A 24,451-nucleotide genomic window follows, 5' to 3' on the forward strand; every position below is an offset into this window, starting at 1 on the left:
GCCAAGGTAAAAAATTGAAAAACTCGATAAAATAATAAGATAATAATTTTTTGGGAGATCCCTTTATAATTTTCGGTCCCAAGAAAATCATAAATTAATAATTGATAGAAACTGAAAAAAATATATTAAGAATACATTGAACACATTTGTTCTTCTTGTTTACATTTACTGTACTTCAAAAGTCATTATTGATTTCCAATGCATATGAACACAGTAGTTACTAATTTACGTTGAGTCCCAAGGTTCGCTTCAACGTAATTTTAAGAGGCATAGACTAATTTGCCTTTTTAGTTGGTATGTACAGTATAATTACTTAAAAACTCTTTAAATTAATAATTATTAATTTATCGATAAATTAATAACTTTCTAAATTAATAAATTTCTCCGGTCCTAACATTATTAATTTATAGAGTTTTAACTGTATATATATTTTAGTGACGATGATTTCAAGGATCGAAATTCAAATATTTATAGCAAGAGTTTATGCCAGCATTTCATGAGCATTGAATAGGTGATTGATGTATGCTTTTGTATAATCAAGCTAATTTACGAATACCACTCAAAACCTAAAATTGATAGAAAAGTAACCTATGATATGCAAGGCAATTTGGTACTGTCAAATCTGCATATAGCAAGTTCAATCTCCTAAACACATATGACAAAACTCTAACTCACACCAGATAAAAATAAAAATATTTTCATTCTCCTAATATTTTTTGTAATTCGTATAAAATATTTATTTTTATTCTTTTTGTTATGTCTATTTTTTCTGGAGGGCCTTTATGTCATTTTAGAAATATATATAAATTTAGTTTTATGTTATTTTCATTATCATTTCTTAATCAACCAAATAAAGTATAAATAAAATAGAGACTAAGTTGTTGTAGTATAATTTTCTCAGTAACTAAAAGTTGTTTTTTTATTCTTAAGAAATAAATTAATTTTTTCAATATTTCTCAAGGACTAAGATATTTTGACTAAAAAGAAAAAATATCCACTTTCAAAGAAAGTTGTATTTAAGTTGTTTGATTTCATGTTTAGAAACATAACAGACTTTAAAGTTGACCCGTTGACGAAGAAAAACTCGCAAATTAAAGGAAACTATTGTTCCAAACTGCATAATTGATTCTAAGAGACCACTTGAGAAACACATGCATGTATCTAGACGTAATCATTGAGTAAAAGCCTTACATATATATAAATAAACAAGTGAGGGGGATTGGGTAGCTCAATTGGTTTGAGTTAAAAGGTTAAAAACTGGATGTCCTGGTTCAAACTCGAATGAAGGAGTAAATATTAATCTAACAACTAACTATGAAAATATTGACATAGTGTATTTAAAAAAATGTATTTTACTATAAAGAAAAATGTTTGTTATTTGTTTAATTGAATGTTTAGGAACGTAAAAGAGACGAAAGTTGACGAACAAAAACTCACACATCAAATGAAACTAATATACAAGACTTTATATAATAACGTATTAAGTCAACATACCACTTTGGAGACACATATATATCTAGCCATAACCATTGGGGTAAAACTTTACAATTATGATATTAATTATAAGAGTCTTGCTAACATTCGTCTTTAAGGCACATGTTAAAATTAAATTCTCACCGAGAAAGTCAAGTTAAATTCATTCTTATGGCTGAAGTCTAAACAGGTGGCATTGGCTTATAGTTACCACGATTGGTGGAGACACCCGCTTTCCTGCATGGGTGTGCTTTTGTAATGTTGTTTTGTTCCTTTGATGAACCTTCGGGTTATGTGACTTTGTAATTATGTAAACGCTGTTTTTGGGTTTTCTTTTTTGCGCACCTTGTGCAAGAGGGAAACACCTTTAAGTAATATATATTCCATTTTGATTTGTTAAAAAAAAGGCACATGTTAAAAGATTTCATATATAACAAATATTTATTGAGAAAATTAATTTTTAATTTTTTGATAAATAAATTAGCACAGTTTTCTACATTATGTTTCTTAAAATGTGCCAACATTTTCCTAAATAAATTGACCTTTTCCAAATAATATTATTGGATGTAAGGAAATAATTGTGAAAGCTTATGCCGCTATAATATTAAAATTGTGTATTTAAAAAGGAAAGCTTATGCCACAATAATATTAAAATTATGTATTAAAATTGTGAAAGCTTATTTTTCCTTATTTCAAAAAAAAAAAAACAAGATCGTTGAATTTTTGAGATTAAAAAAATGGGGAAAGATTTTTTTTTTTTTTATTAATTCCTCCCTCTAATGGAAAAATAATAACTGTCCATGTGAGATTCAAACTCTATTCCTTTTGATTATAAAGTCAAGCTCAAACCATAAGCTCATATCTCTTAAATAAATTGAAAAAAATTCTTTGATCATTATTGAATATATTTTATACATTTATTCTCTGAATTTTCATTTTATGTTTCATAATTTTCTGTTAATTGTAATAAATACTTACTTTTGCTCTTTTTATTTTTTTGCTTAGTGACATTTATGATATTTTTTAAATATGCAAATTTCTTTTTATGTTTGCACTATCGTTTTTCATCAACCAAATAAAGTATAAATAAGATACAGACCAAACTATTTATGTTTTCTTTGACAAGAACTAGCTAGAAGTTGTCTTTTCTTCTCACAAGAACCAAATTAAATGTTGCATTTTTTTCGGGCACTAAAATGTATTTCACTCTAAAGAAAAATGTTTATATTTTATTTGTTTAATAATGTTTAGGAACGTAAAAGACACTAAAGTTGACTGGTTGACGAACAAAAACTCATACATCAAAGGAAGCTACATGCACAAGACTTTATAATAACATATATTAAGTCAACATACCACTTGGCAGACACACATATAAAGACGTAACTAATATGGCAAAGTCTTTACAATTATATTAATTATTATAATTATTGGCTGTATAAAATTAATTGTGAATTTGTAAAAAAAAAAATAATAATAATTGTGATAGCTTATGTCACAATAATATTAAAATCGTGTATATAAAAAGCAAAATAAGATTGGCCAAAAATAAATAAATAAACAAACAAGATGTTCACAAATCCTAACTCGGCGCATAAAATGCTAAAATTGTTACACGGAGTGTTTCTCTTAAGAGTGTGTGTGAGTTTCTAATAACCATTATCATATCGTCTATTAAAGAAAAAAGCAAAACTAAGATGGTTGAATTTTAGGGATTGTTCTCGAACTCCATATTTAGTCCAAGCTCCTTTCTTACGAATTCTCGAACTCCATATTAGTCCAAAAGCTCCTTTCTTACGAATTGCGATGAAATGGAGAGCACACCGTGTTGTTGGAATATACTAAGTTACTATTATGCTATAATTAATATTGTTGGTCTTTTTCTTATAAGTTATAGTAACTTTTAGTATTACTTCTTTTAAATTTACATTTATATTATTTATTTATTTTACTAAATATTCACTGGTTATATAGTACATTTCTTGTGCGCAAAAAAAAAAAAATATAATACATTTCTTTTTTGACGTAACACATCTTATTTTATCTACTACTATCTATAGAAGCTAGAATCCTAACTAACTCATAGCTGGCTATAACTAAGGATTAATACATCAACATTCAACACCAATACCTTACATAGGTGCAGAGCTTTCACAGAAACATAGTGTGGTAAAGCTATTGAATGTATGGGTGTTTAAATCTAACTCGATTCAAAATAAAACCACAAATAGATCTAAAAAAAATAAAAACCGTAAAAAAAATGAAATGTTTTTTGATGTATTTGGTTGTTGTTTTGTAAAAAGTGTTATGATCTGATCGGGTTTCAGATCATTTTTTAAAACCGAACCAAACAAAACGAACCGCAAAAGTAAATTTTAACATTTGTTTATTCCTTTATTAGTATTATATATTGCATTAATATATTGTTTGTTGTTTTTAATCTTATATATTGCATTAATTTAATCTAATATATTAGTATTAGATTAAATTAATATATTAGTATTCTATATGGCATGGAGGGAAACATGCTTGCTTCATTGGACCCCCACATAAACAATAATGCCACAAAGTCGATGGAAAATTCATCATTTCTCGTTCCAAGCTTACTGCTAAAAACATAAACTTATCTCTAGGGATGTTGCTTTCAATTTTTCATGTCCACTCATACTATAGAATTATCTTATGCAGTGACATATACGCAGCGGAATAAATGAATTAAAATATCAAAAGTGAAAAGGTTCTTATAAAAAAATCTTATGCAGTGACTAGGTTCTCCCAGGTTCCTTATAAAAAAAAATAAAAAAAAAAAATCTCCCAGGTTCATAAGGACTAGCAAAAGCTTAAGCTTCGGGATTATGCTAATAAGTGTCATTTTTTTTATATATTTTTGACAAAAATAATAATAATTGAATTTACCATTTTCAAACATAATACTTTTATATTTGTTTCCTTAACCAATACTCCTATCCTAAAAACACTCTATAACATTTTTCTTGTTTATATTAATACTTATTTGTGTTGAATTGTTTCAAGTTTATCAAATTTATTCTTAGGAATAACATTCCTTAGAACATAAAGATGAAAATTTTATTCTAAGGTATTTAGAAAAATATGTTTGCTTAATATTATAATATTCCCGGGAACGATAAAAATAGGGACTATAATAGGTAATTACACATGAATTTGTTCTCATCTTCATAGGAACTTGAATCCCACCATTTTCGTTGGGAAACATTTTCTATTCCCAGAAATGTTTTATCCACGGGAATAAAATTTAATAAACTCGTAACAAACATATACATGTATGTTTCTATCATTTTATTCCAGGAATCTAAGAATATAAATTGAAACAAACGCACCCTTGTACTATTAATCTATGCTAAAGGCCTTTGGAAATCATATATATCATAAATAAAATAAAAATATAATACTTGACCAAAAAAATAAAAATAATACTCATCCAATCAACATTGGTATATTCCATGGAATCCAAAGGACCTATATTAATTTAAATATATAAATAAATCTTAAATATCTTGCTTATGTGCAAACCTTGCACTCTATTTGCCTATAAATACCCTTTGTTAGTCCTTGATCATCTTCACAGACTTATATAGTTATCTCATCAAAATTAGCTTTTTGTATATTTATAATGGCTGGAGTTGTAGTGATTTTTGACTTTGACTCAACAATCATTGAATGTGATAGTGATAATTGGGTTCTTGATGAGTTTGGTTTAACTGAGAAATTCTATCAGCTTCTTCCTAGCATGCTTTGGAATCCTCTCATGGTCTTCTTTACTTTCCTTTATTTTAATGCTTCTAATATAATGTTGTTCTATCTTATTGAATTTTTTTTCCTAGTTAAAGAAATAATTTTATTTGTCCTTAAATTTTATAGGACAAAATGATGAATGAACTTCATGCACAAGGAAAAACAATGGAAGAAATTGTAGAAGTTCTTAATAGGACTCCAATTCATCCTCGCATTATCGCTGCCATTGAGGCTGCTTATTCTCTAGGGTATAATAACTCACTTTCACTTTTTCTATATTGCATATACAATGTGCTTATATGCTTTTGTTTCATTGATGAAGATGCTAATGTCTAAGATGAAATATTTGTGTTCAGGTGTGAGCTGAGGATTGTGAGTGATGCAAATATTTTCTTTATTGAAACAATTTTGAAGCATCATGGGGTGCTGAATTGTTTCTCAAAGATCACTGCAAACCCAAGTTATGTTAATGAAGAAGGGAGGCTAATAATTTGTCCCTACCATGATTATCTAAAATCTTCTCATGGATGTAACCCTTGTCCACCAAATATGTGCAAGGCAATTGCACTACCTCTAAATCTATTTATGACCATATAATACTATTATATTAATATTTATCTATTAAATCACTTTGTAGATAATTAAGCTTTATGTTATGAATTATAGCTCCATATTTTATTCACCGTTTCTATATATTGTTGATGACTAATGAACGTGGCATGCCTTTGGAGGAAAATCTGGTCAATTTTTCTTTAATATTTTTGCATTGTCTCTATTTATATTATTATATTGCATACTGTCTATGTTCTATGTCATATATGTCATAATCAAAGGAATTCTGCCTACACAAAAAGGCAAAATCGTACTATAACAATTTCTATATTGAGTTAATATACTTTTCACTTTATAAAATACACTATAGTTGAAGTATACATTTTTCCTATACATAAAATCACATCTTATCATATAGATATTTGTAATTTTTTTTTTTTCTTTCTGTTGACACATTTCTCCCCCTCGAATGACATACAGGGAAAGGTGATGGAAATGTTTCAAAATTCACTTCATGATGAAGGAAAGAAGAAAATCATCTACTTAGGAGATGGAAGTGGAGACTTTTGTCCTAGTCTAAAGCTCAAAGAGAGTGATTATTTGATGCCTAGAATGAACTTTGCATTGAGTGATTTAGTATCTAAAAATTCAAATGACATAAAGGCACATGTACATGGTTGGAGAGATGGAGAGGAGCTTGAGAATGTTCTGCTTCATATCATCAACAAAGCTAATATTGGTAAAGGGAACATTGTTGGTCCAAAAATCATCTCAGTTGATTGCAAGATGGGGAATATTTCAATTGATGCTCATAAACATTTCCCTGAAGCTCTATCAGTTCCTAATTAATTAGTAACTGAAAATTGCTTATGATGAAGAATGATATATTTAAATCAAAGCCATTGCATTTCTTGAGGCTTGTCAACTTCTGAAAATTAATGTACGAATAAAGAATTAATAAAGTATATTGTGTTGAATAACTTTCTTCGTTACAATTGTCATATTTATATGTGTGTGATGTGTTTAAATTTTGAAATTTCATCGAGAATATTATGTTTTTTTTAGGGATATTAGAGTTTTGTTTAATTTTACTTGAAGCAACAATGGAAGTGGACACCAACATGCAATGCCGAGATCGTTGGACCGAATATTGTGATTACACTTGTTTGAACTTGAGATTTTCCTTTGCGTGTCTGAGTTTTTAAGTGGTGTTGACACTTTATCTATAACCAAAAACAATCTAACCTAATTATGAAAATAAAAGTACAACACAGTTTTTCTTTCTTTTTTTGATAAAGTTACGCATAGCTTTTTTAAATGTTAAGATCTTGTTATGTTCTTATGGTGGAGTTTTTGGATGTTGACTATTCAAACCGATTCAAATAAAAATAAGAATTTGATACCAAGAAATGGAAAATCGAGTAAATATAGTTTTAATTGATGTACTTGCATTTTTTGTTTGTTGTAAAGACCGCACATCACCAAATCAAATTTCATACTATGTTTTTAAAAATCAATCTTAACCGAATAAAACCACATGTATAAATGACCATGATTCTGACATATTATAAAGCTCATGAGGAGACACAAATTTCCAACCCAACCACCCATTTATATGGTACCACAAAGGAAAGATAGTTCCACAAGAGAAAAAAATGGTGATCCGGTGTGTCCAACAGATTACCACTGACTCTGAGGCTAAGGGAGGTTCTCCAGAGTTAGCACACCTTATCTTGCATAAGTTGGCAAGAGAATAAGAACCACTTTAGACGGAGCCCAAGACATCAACCAAACCAAGGAAATCAGAGACCTCAGTCGTCAGGACCACACCATACCCCCACCCCCTAACAAAGAATGAGTAAGTCAACTTCACTGAGAACACTCCAGAATGATCATGTTTTCAAAAGCAGGCATCCTCTTTATCAAGGGCGGCTATCAAAGGTAAATAAGAGAGGATGCCCTTCTAAAGCTCTAATTCTAGACAAACAACGTCTTCATCCACTAGAGCTCCCATACCCACTCTGTTGGAACAAAATGTGTTTAACAATAAACCTTGAGAGTTTTGATGATAACAAGGTATTAAAAATTGTCAATTGGACTAGCTAATATTTGTTCAAGTGTACAGGACCAAAGTCAAAAATTTACATCATATATGGGTTCTGAAGAACAAAAGAGAGCTTAGAAATCAACAAAAAGGAAGCTTATAGCGTCTGAAGAGAAGTGCTTCTGAAGACAAAAAGTGCTCTTGAAGACAAAGTGCTCCTGAAGATGATGACGTCATCAGAAGCTGAAGTTCATCAGAAGCAAGTTCAGAAGCGACTTCATCAGAAGCTGAAAATCACCAGAAGCTGAAGATTCAAGATTTAACACTTCAAAAGTTGTCTATTGGATTCGAAAGCAATGCAGAAGACTAGGACTGCAAAGCAACGGTCATTTGGTGAAGATCTGAAGGCTTTAGAGGCTTATCTTCAAAGAGTGTGGACAAAGTACAATTGTACGAAGTGTACAACCACTAGCTCCACTACTCTGCAGTGTCCACGCTACAAGACAAGAAAACAGCTCCAGAATATAGCTCTGCCTGCAACAATGTTCCTTCACAATGGGAATGGATTTGAAATTGATTCTTCATAGGACAACAACCAAATCAGACAAAAGATCATTGGTGATTGATCAAATCTTCAAACGACTCTTTTTGATGTGCTGGCAATTTCACAACGTCTCTTTCACACCTCTATATAAAGGAGTGAAGACTTAGAGAATGGTATCAGACTCAACAATAATTTACAAGTGCCAAAACTCTGCTGAAATTGTTCTGCAGTAAAAGTTCACTTAGAATTTCTGTTTCAAAGTTCATATCTTAGAAATTCTAGAGTCTTAAGAGTCTGTATCTTATTTGTATCGTGAACACCACTGATTGTATATCAAGTGTTCAACCTCAAACATTTTTCTTTGTAATTCTGTTTGATTAGAAGTCTCTTGCAGTTGTGCTTGAGCATTAGAAGTCTCTTGATTGTGTTCAGGAGCATAGGAAGTCTCTTGCAATTGTGCTTGAGCAATTTGAAGTCTCTTGCTAGTTGTAGCAGTGAGCAGTTGTAATTTGACATTACATTTTAGTGAACTCTCCTTGGAAGTGCAAGGGGGACCGGACTACTTCCGGTTTGTGGAAGGAACCATTATAATTGCTTTGTGTCTTTCTTCCTTCTCTCTCTCTCTGTTTTTATCCGCTGCATCTTAGTTTTGATTCTCACTTCAGAAGCAGTCTCACTTTTCTTCTAATCAGTGTGTTTCAACTTAGGAGAAATGAAGAAATTTTAAAACACAATTCAACCCCCTTCTTGTGTTTTTCTCACCTTCAATTGGTATCTATAGCCTTGGTCTGTTGTCTTAACACTTAACAGTGTAACAGAAAAATATCTAAAAAAAACATGTCTGGTGAATCTTCCAGTCCTGGATCTGGTCACATCAACAACAATGTTGTTTCATATGACTATGGTGACAAGAAATCCAACTTTGGAAAGATTCCTAAGTTCAATGGAGATGCTGAAGAATTTTCTTGGTGGAAAACCAACTTCTACAGCTATGTCATGGGTTTAGATGAAGAATTATGGGACATACTTGAAGATGGTGTTGGTGACTTGGTTCTTGATGAAGAAGGAGCTGCTATTGGTAGAAAGAAACATACACCTGCCTTGAAGAAACTCTACAAGAAGCATCACATTATCAGAGGAGCACTTGTCACTGCTATACCTAGAGTAGAGTACATGAAGATGAGTGACAAGTCCACTGCTAAAGCAATGTTTGCTTCTCTCTGTTCTAACAATAAAGGCAGCAAGAAGGTCAAAGAAGCAAAAGCTCTTATGCTTGTACATCAGTATGAGTTGTTCAAGATGAAGGATGATGAAACTATTGAGGAGATGTACTCAAGGTTTCAAACCTTAGTCTCTGGACTGCAAATACTGAAGAAGAGTTATGTTGCTTCTGATCATGTCAGCAAGATACTAAGAAGCTTGTCTGCTAGATGGAGACCAAAGATTACTGCTATTGAGGAAGCTAAAGATTTAAACACTTTAAGTGTTGAAGATCTTGTCAGTTCTCTCAAAGTTCATGAGATTAGTCTTAATGAACATGAGCCTGCTAAGAAGAGTAAATCTATTGCTCTACCATCTAAAGGGAAGTCATCAAAAGCTCTGAAGGTTATTGAATCTGAAAAAGAGTCATCTGATGGAGACTCCAGTGAAGATCATGCAGAGAATATGGTTATGCTTTCCAACAAGCTTGAGTATCTGGCAAGAAAGAATAGAAAGTTTCTAAGCAAGAAAGGTGGTTACAAAAGCTCCAAGAAAGAAGATCAAAAGGGTTGCTTCAACTGTAAGAAGCATGGACATTTCATTGTTGATTGCCCTGATCTTCAGAAGGAGAAGTCAAAGGATAAGTCAAAGAAATCAAGCTTCAACACAAGGAAATTCATAAAGCAGATTAAGAAGAGTTTAATGGCAACCTGAGAAGATTTGGATAGTGAATTTGGGTCTGAAAAGGAAGAAACTGATGAAGATGCTAAGGTAGCAGTTGGGTTAGTAGCTACTGAGACTTCAGAAGCAGATCCTGACTCAGACTCTGAAAATGAAAATGAGGTATATTCTAAAATTCCCAGAGAAGAACTTGTTGAGTCAATTAAAGAACTCCTTACACATTTTGAAATGAGAACCAATGAGTTGAAAGATTTAAAAGAAAAATATGTTGATTTAAAGAAACAACAAGAATCAACTCTGAAGAAGGACTTAGAGGCTTTGACTTCATTTGTAAAACTTATGAAGAAAAGCTAAAGTATCTTTGTCAGAAGCCACGAGCATGCTTGTCGCACAACATAATAAAGGTTTTTCTTACATCTTAGAACATTATATGCAATTTATTAGATCTCAAAAACAAAAACAAAAAATTGACAAAATATGTACTCCGTTTCTAATATCTTTGTTCTAAAAATGTGGATACTCTTTCTTCTCGTTTGGGGTTCGATGGTGGAAATTCAGTCTGCCACAGCGACATCTCAACTTCAAGCGGAAGCAATTGCTATATTAAATTGTAGATGGTGGAACACGTCTGATCTACACTTCAATATCTCGAAACGTTGTAATTGGCCTGATATAACTTGCAACAAGGATGGAAGCATAAAAACCATCAACATAGTGAGAGGAGTGGCGTGGGATATTCAATTGCGAACGCTCAACTTGTCTACTTTCAACTTGTCTACCTTCCTCAACTTAGAAAGCCTTGTTTTAAAGTCAATTGGACTAAAAGGGACCATCCCAAAAAATATTGGTCTTCTCTCCAAGCTAGCTCATCTTGATCTAGCTGGCAATTCTTTGATCGTTAGCATACCTCCTTCACTAGGAAATCTCTCCAAGCTAACTCATCTTGATCTGTCTCATAATTCTTTGATCGGTGGCATACCTCCTTCTTTGGGAAATCTTGAAAAATTGATGCACTTAGATATCTCTTACAACAACTTTCAAGGTTCCATTCCTCATGAGTTGGGATTCATTGAAAATCTCACTTCATTGGATCTATCTCAGAATAGAATCAAAGGTGATATTCCTCCTTCATTAGGAAAACTAATAAAACTCACTCATCTCGATTTCTCATTCAATTCGCTTGTACTTAAGTTGCCTCCTTCATTAGGAAACCTTACACAATTAACACACTTTGACATCTCTTCCAACAACCTTCGAGGTTCCATTCCTCATGAGTTGGGATTTATTAAAAATCTCACTACCTTATCTCGCAACTCATTTAATGGGAGCTTTCCTACTTTTATCAGAGGAATGTTTGGACTAAGTCTTCTTGATTTGTCTGCAAATTCTCTTGATGGTTTCATTCCTCCCGAAGTTTGGTTCCTAAAAAATCTCACTATTTTAAATCTATCTTACAATAGATTCAAAGGCGAGATACCTGCTTCACTAGGAAATTTGAAACAATTAGAAGAGCTAGGCATCTCTAACAATTACATTCAAGGTTCCATTCCTCTTGAGTTGGGGTTCTTGAAAAATCTCTCTTTATTAGATCTATCTCACAATAGACTTATTGGAAACCTGCCTACTTTTCTTACGAATCTTTATAAGAATATAATTCCCTGATTGTATTGATATCATTTGTGAAAATATATACAAATGTTTACAAACCTATTTAGGAAATTAAAACAATTCTCATGAATTGTGATTCATGGCTAATCAATACTAATGAAAGGCTTATGAATTGTAATTCATGGCTAATGAATGGATAATCAATACTAATGAAAGACTAATCAATATTTACAAGTGAAACAATGAATATAGACATATTCTAATACTCCCCCGCAGTTGAAGCGGGAGGTTGATGAACGCTGAGGCTGTCTCTAAAATCTTGAAAAAGAATTAAGGGAAGACCCTTGGTAAAGATATCGGCAATTTGATATCTTGAGGGAACGTGAAGAACGCGAACATGACCTCGAGCTACCTTTTCACGAACAAAATGGATGTCCATCTCAATATGTTTCGTTCGTTGGTGCTGAACTGGGTTACCTGAAAGATATATTCCACTTACATTGTCAGAGTAAACCATGGTGGCTTTGTGAATAGGACAATGTAACTCAAGAAGTAGATTGCGTAACCAACATGATTCAGCAACAACATTTGCAACTCCACGGTATTCGGCTTCAGCACTAGAGCGAGATAATGTGGGTTACCTCTTGGACGACCATGAGAGTAGGTTATCCCCAAGAAACACACAATAACCAGAGGTGGAACATCTAGTGTCGGGGCACCCTCCCCAATCAGCATCTGTATAAGAAATTAAGGAGGAAGTAGATGATGGATAAAGATGTAAACTATGATGGATGGTGCCTCGAATGTAGCGTAAAATACGTCTGAGAGCGTGCATGTGAGCTTCCATGGGATTGTGCATGAAGAGACATATTTGTTGTACTGCATAAGAAATGTTTGGTCGAGTGAAAGTGAGATACTGAAGTGCACCTGCAAGGCTTCGATAGAGAGTTGGATCTTCAAATGGAGAGCTATCAGTTGCACTCAGTTTCGGTTTTGTATCAACCGGTGTGAGGCAGGGTTTGCAAGATGACATGCCAGCACGGACAAGAATTTCTTCTATGTACTTCTTTTGTGAGAGAAATAGACCTTGGGAGTGGCAAGTGACTGCAATACCCAAGAAGAAGTGTAGGGGTCCCAAATCTTTCATAGCAAATTCTGAACTTAGTAGTGAAATGGTAGATTTTCTCAAATTATCGGAAGAAGTAGTGAGAATAATATCATCCACATATAAGAGGAGGTAAGCTATATGAGTGCCTTTCTTGTAGATAAAGAGAGAGTGATCACAATTGCTTTGAGAGAAGCCAATTGAAGAAACATAATCTGCAAATCGTTTGTACCAAGTTCTAGCTAGGAGCCTGTTTTAGACCATATAAAGATTTACGGAGAAGGCACACATGATGTGGATTTTTCGGGTCCCTGAAGCCTAACGGTTGATGCATGTACATTGTTTCTTTTAGCTCGCCATGTAGAAAGCATTTTTTACATATAATTGATGAATTTGCCAAGATTTTGACATAGCAATACTAAGGACAGCCCGAATTGTTGCTGGTCTCCACAATCAATGCCAACCTGTTGACCTGCACCATCACCTACAAGTCGGGCTTTATGCCTCTCAAAAGAACCATCAGATTTCTCTTTATGTCTAAAAATCCACATAGATCTTATTACATTGACATTAGGTGGCCGTGGTACTAAGTCCCACGTCTTATTCTTAATTAGAGCATTATATTCATCATCCATGGCCATTTTCCAATTTGGGTCTTTAAGTGCAGACACTGGGTTTTTAGGTAGAGGAGATTTGGTAACATGGTTGTGTAGGCCACAATATTTTGGATTTGGCTTAAAAATTCCATGTTGACTCCTAGTTACCGGTTTGGTGTCTGTTTGTAAAACTGGTTGGAAAATAAGAGGAGGTGATGGTTGGTTTGTTATTTGAGAGTGCGATGGTGTAACTGAGGTATGGGAAAGAGGTGTGGTACAACTTTGAGGGCTGGGCGTGTTGTAGGAGAAGGGGAGGTGGGTGGTTGATATGAAGAATTAAGATTAGGTGGAGTGTTTTGGTGGTTTGAAGTTGGTGAGGAAGGCTGGTATATTTGATGAGCCAGTGGGCTTTGATTTGGGTCGGATTGAGTTTGAGTCAAGAGGTGGTTGATGATGTAAGGTGATAAATCATCATCTAGGAATGTGTATGTTGTGGGTTTAGGAGTGTGTATCTTTGCATAAGGAAAAGTTGTTTCGTCAAATATGACATGACGACAAATGATAATTTTGTTTGAAGATTACTCAAGACACTTGTAACCTCTATGATTTGACGGGTACCCAAGAAAGACACGTAAGTGAGAATAAGATGGGTCTTTTTGATATAACATTTTAAGAGGTGACTCAAAATTGATAGTTTTACCAGGTAAAATGTTCAAAAGATAGGTTGCCATTTCTAGAGCATAATGCCAAAATGATGAGGGTAATGATGCATGAAGTAACAAAGTTCGAATAATATTGTTAATGGAACATATTTTTCGTTCAGATTTTCCATTTTGAGAAGATGTATATGGGCAAGACAAACGAAAATGAATTCCATTAGTTTCACATATTTTTTGAAAATTGTTATTTACATACTCACGACCATTGTCACACTGAATGGTTTTAATTTCCTTTTGAAATTGTGTGTTTATGTAAGCACGAAGTTTTTGAAAGCAAGAGTATACTTGAGATTTTTGTGAAATGGGAAATGTCCATAAAAAATTTGAGTAATCATCCAAAAACAGAACATAATATTTGTGACCTAACGAACTTAAGACAGGAGATGTCCATACATCGCTATGTAAAATATCAAAAGGCAACAAGCTATGATTATGGGAATTCATAAATGGCAATTTAACATGTTTACCAAGAGGACAAGATTGACAAAAAGGAGAATGTATTTTCCTAGAATCATTACATTCAATCAATTTATTTTGTCTAAGAGAATTTAAAACTTGTTTTCCTGGATGACCTAAGCGATCATGCCAAAGAGATGACGACAAAGCTGCAAAGGATGATGTAGGCTCGACTTTATTTGTGGAAATGGTGCTGGTGGTGATAGGGTATAGGTCGCCACGACTCTCACATCTCATTAGAGTCGTCCCCGTCTGAAAGTCCTTCACAGAAAAACTAAACGGGTCAAATTCAATTGAAACTTTATTATCTGTAGTAAATTTACGAACACATACTAAATTTTTAATCAAATTAGGGGCATGTAGTACATTTTTTAGGATAAGAGGGGGGTGGGGTGAGGGAATGTATGCACTACCTATACCATATATTGGAACTGAATGACCATTTCCTACGATGATTTTATTAGATTCGCTCAATTTAGTATAAGACGAGAGATTACCTTGCGAGGATGTCATGTGAGAGGTAGCACCGGTGTCCATATACCACGACTGATCTGGCTGAGCAAGATTAAGGGTGTGAATAGCATTCTCAATATCAGTTGGAGTGGGTGCATTCACATTAAGGGCAGCTTGTGGTTTTGGCCCAAGAATTCCTCCTTGTGGGCAGTATTGTTAGACCGGTTCCAATTGTAAGTAGGGTAAGGACATGGTGGCATGTTCCATTGAGCTGCCCATTGTTGCCATGGTGTCCATTGTTGCTTCCATGGTGCTTGTTGTCCTCGACCACCAGAACGACCACCTCTTCCATTATTTCGGCCACCGTTGTTGTTGCGGTTGTTTTTCTTTCCACGACCGCGAGAATTGTTGCGGTTCTGCCCGTTGCTCATGGAGTAGGACGGAGGAGAGACATCAGTCAGTAGTGTGGTGGTGTTAGCCACAAGTGCCGCTGGTGTTGAAGAGGAAGAATCACGAGCAGAACGTTGAAGAATAGTTGATTCTTCGAGCTCTAATCTGGATTTGGCAGCAGTAAAGGTTGGTAAAGGGTCATGTTGCTGGATGTAGGTCACAAATCCAGCATAAGTGTCGGTGAGTCCAGAAATCATTTTCAATACCAAGCGGGTATTGGAAACTGGAGAATCGACATTTGCAATTTGATCAGAGAGAAGTTTGAGGCGGTTACAGTAAGCCATGGTGGAAGAGAAATCCTCAAGATTGGTGTTGGTAAACTGATTTTCAAGTTGCACAGCCCTTGAGTGTTTGTTGTCATTGAACATAGCAGCAATGTGATTCCAACATGCTTCGGCAGCATCGTTAATCACAAGGATAGAGTTGAGGATGTCATGTGTGACGGTTGCATACATCCATTGCAACACAACAACGTCAAGACGATTCCAAAGGTCAGAATCGTTGGCTTTGAGATCGGCTGCCGCGCGGATGGCTTTTTCATCAGATGGGGGATGATATGATCGAGCAGGTTGTGGACACGTGCTTGCACCAAAAAAAGTGCAGACCAAGAGAGATAAAGGTTGGAATCATTGTCCAATGTCACTGGAATGATGGTTTTGACATTGTTAATGGTGAAAGCGGAATGGATGGTGGTTTTCACCGCCGTAGTAGATTGGCTGGTTGTTGATGAAGTGTCATCAACATTATTTTTGGGGGAATTAGGTTCAACCATTGTAGAAGTGAGGAAAGGGGGGCGGCGATTTTGATGATTTTAGGGTTATTGGATCAAAAAGAAAGCTGATACCATATAAGAATATAATTTCCTGATTGTATTGATATCATTTGTGAAAATATATACAAATGTTTACAAACCTATTTAGGAAATTAAAACAATTCTCATGAATTGTGATTCATGGCTAATGAAAGACTAATCAATATTTACAAGTGAAACAATGAATTGACATCTCTAACAATTTTCTCATTGGTTCCATCACACCAAACTTCGATCAATTAACCAAATTTTAAGTTTTTGTTGTTAAAAAACAACTCCATTGGTGGGACGTTTCCAATTTCCTTAACAAATCTCTCTTCATTTGAAAACATTGACATTTCCCACAATTTACTCCGTGGTACCCTTCCATCCAAATTGTTTCTGTCAAAGTATTATGAAACTTCCATTGATCTTAGTGACAACCTTTTTAGTGGTGAAATCCCTTCTCAGTTTGGACATGTTGACAACCTTAATTTAAGCAATAATAATATCACTGGAATGGTTCCCCAATCTCTCTGTAATGTCACTAATTTGGACATTTCCTACAATTATTTGAGGGGTCCAATCCCATTGTGCATTGATCCTTATGCAGTATTAGGGAACAAGGATGTATGTATTAACTTTTTGTACAAGAGGATTCAATTCCAACCTTGCCCGCCTACCAAGAAAGGTAATAAAGTAAAGCACCATGTCTTCATTGCTCTTCCTATCCTTATTATTCTAATCTTAGTCTTCTCATTCATCATGTGCTTCAAACTTCGACATAATTTTGTTAAGAACAAGCATGCAAACACAACGACATCAAAGAATGGAGATTTGTTTTGTATATGGAATTATGATGGAAAAATAGCATATGATGACATTATTAAAGCAACATAAGACTTTGACATTAGATATTGCATTGGGACCGGAGCATATGGAAGTGTTTCCAAGGCACAATTACCATGTGGAAAAATTGTTGCCTTAAAGAAGCTTCACGGTTATGAAGCGGATGTGCCATCTTTTGACGAGAGTTTCAGAAATGAGGTGAGAATATTAGCAGAAATAAAGCACCGAAATATTGTGAAGCTTTATGGATTTTGTTTACACAAAAGAATCATGTTTTTGATCTATGAGTACATGGAGAAAGGAAGCTTGTTCTCTATTTTGTATGATGAAGTAGAAGCCGTGGAATTCAATTGGACGAAAAGGCTTAATGTTGTGAAAGGCGTTGCATTTGGTCTCTCATATCTTCATCATGATTGCACCCCTCCAATAGTGCATAGAGATGTATCTAGTAGCAATATCTTGCTAAACTACGAGTGGAAGCCTAGTGTTTCTGACTTTGGAACAGCTCGACTCCTTCAATATGATTCATCTAATCGAACCATCGTTGCTGGAACTATTGGATATATAGCTCCTGGTAAATTATTCATTTCTCTTTTTGTTAATTTTATTTTTTCATTTTTCCTTTTATGTGTGCATAACATGAATATTCGTCATCCACATAAATAACATAGATGTTCATTAGTTTTTATTACAAAGTTCATAAAATTGTACCAGTAGCATTGTCTCTAAATATAAGTTTTCTTGAAGAAAAAAATTATTTCTAAATATAAGTCTCATTAAATTATTAATTACCTAAATTAATTTTTTTTTAAGTTCAAACTTGACTATAATAAATTGTATACATATATCTCTTTCAAAGTGTATTCGGAGATGCAAGGTAGGAGTTTGACAAATTCATAAACACGGGTATTTTTGGAATATTTATTACAAAATAGACACATTAAATGCAATGCCTGTTTTTCTTTATATAAGTGAAAATATAAAAATTATGGAGTGGTAATTTTCAATTATTTTCTTTGCATCCTTTAATCTACTCATGGTGATTTGATAAATATGCAGAACTTGCCTATACTATGGTTGTGAGTAAAAAGTGTGATGTATATAGCTTTTTTTTGAAGAAGCTAAATTAGCCCCACCCAAATTAGCACCGGGGAGAATTGAACCTGAGACCTTGAGGAGGAGCACACTCCCAAGACCCAAGTCAATACCACCAGACTAACCCAAGTGGGTTGTGATGTATATAGCTTTGGAGTAGTGGCACTTGAAACTTTAATGGGAAGACACCCTGGGGATATATTGACATCACTTCAATTAGCATCAACTTCAGGCATGAAATTATGCGAAGTATTAGACCAACGTCTCCCACTTCCAAATAATGCGATGGTTTTACTTGACATAATTCATGTTGCCATAGTAGCATTTGCATGCTTAAATATCAACCCTCACTCTCGACCAACAATGAATTGGGTATCACAGAGTTTTGTCACCAAGCTTACGCCATTACACATTTCTTTGAGTGAAATTTCAGTGCAGCAACTCATGAGTCAAGAACTCAAAGCATTATTGCATATTGTGAACCTCTGAAAGTTATACTTCCAAATTAATTAAGTTGAGTGTCTTGTAATTCAAGAAAGACATTTTCAAATTTTATTTGCATAAGTTGTTAGAAAACTTTCTTGTTAAGGTATCTCAAATGTATGCAGGCATGCATATGCGTATGCAACTTTTCTGTATTTTCAATAAAAGTGAACTACTCCTAGTTCCTATGTTTATTGTTTTAATTGAATTAACAAATAAAGGTAATGCAGTTAACTGAACCAAAATCTCAAGGTATGAAGAATGGATACATCTAGTGGTGTGTATATTGTTCTAAAGAAATAAGACCTATTTTGGGTTCGCATTCAACCTTGAAAATGCACCAACGTTAAAACTCTTTAGAGAGAATTTCCTCATCCAATGTTCTCTAACTCAACTTAAAAGATTAGTCCCTAAAATTATAAACTGATTCGCCACTTTTTGAGTGTCTAATCTCTTCGGTTTGACTCAACTTATTTCTATGTGTATATAGGTTTTAATTTGTTGTTTAATTAAGTCAAAGTCCTAAGTCGTTGTTTTTATTTAGGGTGGGGAGTATTTGTGTTTTCTTTGGTTCATCCGTGTAATTTTTTCAGATAACATCTTGTGATCGGATTGGGGTAAATATTATAGCTTTAATTGTAATTTTTTCCGGTGTTTTTTGCAGATTAAAAATTAACATTATCAATAGTGTATATATATATATAAAGTAAAGGTTTTTTATACCACGTGTCACTTCCACATTCATTCTCAATATTTTTATTATTTTTTCTATTTTTAAAAATGAAAATATTTTATTTAACATAAATATCTCAACAAAGTACACATTTATCAATCAATCAATAGTATAGTGTGTGTGTGTGTGTGTGTATATATATATATATATATATAGTAAGGTTTTTTATGCCACGTGTCACTTCCACATTCATTCAAGATATTTTTATTATTTTTTCTATTTTTAAAAATGAAAATATTTTATTTAACATAAATATCTCAACAAACTTTTGATCTTATGCACTAAGTATTTTCTTTAAATTTTTATTGAATTTCTAATATTTTATGTAGGAGAAATATCTCAACAAACTACACATCAATCAATCAATCAATAGTATAGTATCAATAGTACATATATAAAGTAAGGTTTTTTATGCCACGTGTCACTTCCACATTCATTCTCAATTTTCTATTTTTAAAAACCAATATTTTATTGGGTTAATTAATTAAATGGTCCATGTAAATATTCAGAATTTTGTTTTTAGTCCCTATAAAATAAAATCACACTTTTTAGTCCTTATAAAATTTTCCATCAGCATTTTTTAGTCCCTATAAAAATTTTCCATTAGCATTTTTGGTCCCTATAAAAAATTTCCATCAACATTTTTTGTCCCTAAAATGCTTAAGGAAAATGTCACAGGGACTAAAAAGTGTGATTTTATTTTATAGGGACTAAAAACAAAACTGTGAATATTATAGGGACTAAAAACTTAATTAACCCTATTTTATTTAACATAAATATCTCAACAACATTTTGATCTTATCCACTCAATATTTTCTTTAAGTTTTTATTGAATTTCTAATATTTTATGTAGCTGAAATATCTCAACAAACTACACATAATACTTTCAACAAAGTTTACATATACGATCTTATTTTATGATTAAAAGAATCCAATTTGTTTATTTGTTTTTAGGAAAAGAAGCTTCAATTAGTTATTACTAATCTTTTAGCACTATATCATTCAATTAGTTTTTATGTTTGAGGAAGAAAAAAAGTTCGATTATTATTATTTTTTTTTTTGATAAAAAAAAGGTTGGATTAGTTATTATGTTATCTTTTAGCAATATATTCTAATACAAATGTTAACTATAAATAAATAAATTTTCGTTAATCACATATTACATATTTTGAGCACAAGCAGAAACCTCAAACCTTCTTTTCATATAACATTTTTCCTTCTTCAGGTTTGTCAAACACCCATTTTATTATTTCTCATACATATACTTTGATATATATATATTTCAACCACTTTCTTCCCTTTCAATCGACTTTTCTCTCTCATACGCATGGGACACGAAACAAACCCATGACCACATGTTTAAAGGGACCCAAAACTCTTACCACTTGGACTAATTCATTATTGATTTTGTTACATTTTTTATTCTTGCATTAGACATTCATCTCATCATTTATATTTATTTTTATGATATTATTATAATTGTAAATTTAAATAAATTCAATCAAATATACTGACACGTGTATTCGTGCACACAAACTTATAAAACTTATTTAATATCTAACCCGGGCAACGCCGGGTCTCTAAACTAGAATTTATATAAAGTAAGGTTTTTATGCCACGTGTCACTTCCACATTCATTCTAAATATTTTTATTATTTTTTTCTATTTTTAAAAACCAATATTTTATTGGGTTAATTAAGTAAATGGTCCCTGTAAATATTCAAAATTTTGTTTTTAGTCCCTATAAAATAAAATCACATTTTTTAGTCCGTATAAAATTTTCCATCAGCATTTTTAGTCCCTATAAATTTTTTCCATTAGCATTTTTGGTCTCTATAAAAAATTTCCATCAACAATTTTGTCCCTAAAATGCTTAAGGAAAATGTCACAGGACTAAAAAGTTTGATTTTATTTTAGGGTTTTTGGTCCCTACAAAATTGCGACCTTGTAAGTTTAGTCCTTACTTAATTTTAATAGCATTTTTAATCCCTACAAAAAAATTTTGCACTCAATATTAGTCCTTACTCAATCCAAATTTGTTTAATTTATGCTTAAACTCTTAAGTTTTTCAACAATTTTTTACAGGCGTGTTAAGAACGTTATTAAAAGGTCCTCCAAAAAAAATATCGCAAAAATTTGATATCTACGTCCATATTTTTGTTACTTATATCTTAAACTTTTGTCGTTTTAAAAAATTCATATTTAATTTATTTCATGTTAAAAAATTATAGATTTTAGTAAATGAACCTTTCATAGTGTTCTAAACTTGTACAAAAAGAATCGTTAAAAAATTTAAGAGTTTAAGGATAATTAAACAAAATTTATTTTAGCAGAGCTAAAATTAGAAGTAAAATTTTTTTGTAGGGATTAAAAAAGCTATTAAAATTGAGTAAGGACTAAACTTAGAAGGTCGCAATTTTATAGGGACCAAAAACATATTTAACCCTTTATTTTATAGGGACTAAAAACAAAACTGTGAATATTTATAGGGACTAAAAACTTAATTAACCCTATTTTATTTACATAAATATCTCAATAACATTTTGATCTTATCCACTCAATATTTTCTTTAAGTTTTTATTGAATTTCTAATATTTTATGTAGCTGAAATATCTCAACAAACTACACATAATACTTTCAACAAAGTTTACATATACGATCTTATTTTATGATTAAAAGACTCCAATTTATTTATTTGTTTTTAGGAAAAGAAGCTTCAATTAGTTATTACTAATCTTTTAGCACTATATCCAGTGGCGGAGCCAGACAAAAAAAATTGGGGTGGCCGGTTGGCCGCCATCAAAATAAACCGAAATATATAATCAAACTAATTCAAGCTCAGGAAGGGAGTAAAGACTTGGATTTTGGTTAACGTAGTTATGTTAACTCAAAATAATAGTAGAAAAATACAATACATGTCATGAGACTCAACGAAATGGTAGAAAACCACGTAACTAACATTGATACGAATTGAAGTTGTTATTCAAGATCCCTTTGAACTTTGAATCAATCTACTGCAATTCATTTGTATTTTGTAATATGTTTAGAAAAGTGAATTGAAACAAATTTAACACTAACGGTACACAAAATATGAGCATCACAGTTTCAATTTCTCAATAACAAAAACCAATGATAGAAACAAATTAACACTGACAGTATACAAAATCTTAGCATCCTAGTTTCAATTTCACATTAACTTCAGTTTCTATTTCCCTTCCCTTTTCCCTTCAGTTTCTAACTTCAGTTTCAATTTCACACAAAATCTGATAAAAATTGAAGGTGAAAGCAAATTAAAAACCAAATTCATTAAAAAAATAAAAGGAAATAAAATAAAATCAGTGTCAAACAAAAGGAAATTGAATCAGAATCAATAGCTTACAGTTATTCAGTTAGGGTTTGTGAGGGGAGATGGAGACGGATGAAGTCTGAACTGAAAAATCGATACAGAGGGAGGGTGTGGTAGCTGTGATGGATGGAGGAGGAGGAGGCATCACGTTCGCGGCGGTGAAGGATGGAGGAGGATGAGGTGTTACTGTTCTCTAGAGAGAAGAAGGAATCGTGGTTCAGAAAGGGAAAAATGAAAGCTGTAATTGTAATTTTCATCGTAACTCAAGGACAATATAGTAATTTCCAGCCTATAAAAAAATTGATAAAAAAAAATAATGGGGTGGCGGTGGCTCCCCCTTGCCACCCCCTGGCTCCGCCACTGACTATATCATTCAATTAGTTTTTATGTTTGAGGAAAAAAAAAGGTTCAATTAGTTTTTTTTTTTATAAAAAAGGTTCGATTAGTTATTGTGTTATATTTTAGCAGCATATTCTAATACAAATGTTAACTATAAATAAATAAATTTTCGTTAATCACATATTTACATATTTTGAGCACAAGCAGAAACCCCAAACATTCTTTTCATCTAACATTTTTCCTTCTTCAGGTTTGTCAAACACCAATTTTATTATTTCTCATAGTATATGTCCTATATATATATATATTTCAACCACTTTCTTCCCTTTCAATCGATTTTTCTCTCTCATACGCGTGGGCCACGAAACAAACCTATGACCACATGTTTAAAGGGACCCAAAACTCTTACCACTTGGACTAATTCATTATTGATTTTGTTACACCTTTTATTCTTGCATTGGACATTCATCTCATCATTTATATTTATTTTTATGATATTATTATAATTTTAAATTTAAATAAATTCAATCTAATATACTGACACTAGTATTCGTGAACACAAACTTATAAAACTTATTTAATATTTATCACGGGCAACGCCAGATCTTTAAACTAGTTGTCTTCTAAAAGGAAACATATCTGAATCAATACACTATTATGGTATGAATATATTAGAGAAGATGAGTAGGAAGGAAACCATCTTCATCATGGACAGCACTAGTAAATCAACCCAGCCTATCACTCACACTTCTGCCATAACTCTCCCAAAAGCCTTTAAAAGAACCGACTCTCAAAATAGAGAATCTTATTGAGTACTCTTATGTTCCTGAAGATGTACAAGTAGCTGAAACCATACCTCCTCTTCTTAGTCCGTACAATATCTTTGAAAGACAAAAATCCCTAACTAGGACCATCAAAAATCTCATCTCCACAAACCGACCAAATATGAAAGAGTATATCCAATCTTCTCGTTTGGACCAATGTACTCTTAAATCCACAAACCAAGAACAGTATGTAGATCTAGAGATCCCTCAGGATCTGATAGATCATTGGAAAACAGAAGGATATACAGGTCTTCACTTTGGGGCTATCAGGTTGATTCTTTCCCTCCATGGAAGGAAAAACCAACCAATCTTCTGTAAGATAGCCTTGCTCGACTCA

The 24,451-nt window shown here is 32.7% G+C and overlaps 1 protein-coding gene, 1 long non-coding RNA gene and 2 pseudogenes across 2 annotated transcripts; 2 read left to right on the plus strand and 2 right to left on the minus strand.

Annotated features, from left to right (window-relative positions):
* Window positions 1–5,067: 5,067 nt before the first annotated feature.
* LOC146904058 (inorganic pyrophosphatase 2-like) lies at window positions 5,068–6,779 on the plus strand. Its single transcript, XM_085726323.1, has 4 exons — window positions 5,068–5,263; window positions 5,374–5,495; window positions 5,604–5,805; window positions 6,280–6,779. The coding sequence occupies exons 1-4, from the start codon at window positions 5,126–5,128 to the stop codon at window positions 6,646–6,648; spliced, it is 831 nt and encodes a 276-aa protein (XP_085582449.1). The 5' UTR covers window positions 5,068–5,125; the 3' UTR covers window positions 6,649–6,779.
* A 3,999-nt stretch (window positions 6,780–10,778) lies between these two features.
* On the plus strand, window positions 10,779–18,878 carry LOC146904059 (uncharacterized; annotated as a pseudogene).
* Window positions 14,777–15,397, minus strand: LOC146904060 (uncharacterized). Its single transcript, XR_015018536.1, has 2 exons — window positions 15,250–15,397; window positions 14,777–15,013 (listed from the first exon to the last, which is right to left on the minus strand). It is a non-coding gene; the product is annotated as an uncharacterized LOC146904060 (long non-coding RNA).
* Window positions 15,422–16,597, minus strand: LOC146904061 (uncharacterized; annotated as a pseudogene).
* Window positions 18,879–24,451: the final 5,573 nt, after the last annotated feature.

The sequence above is a fragment of the Medicago sativa genome, chromosome 7 (genome assembly GCF_051527215.1).
Source record: "Medicago sativa cultivar Bolivia chromosome 7, Bolivia_mono, whole genome shotgun sequence".
NCBI lineage: Eukaryota > Viridiplantae > Streptophyta > Magnoliopsida > Fabales > Fabaceae > Medicago > Medicago sativa.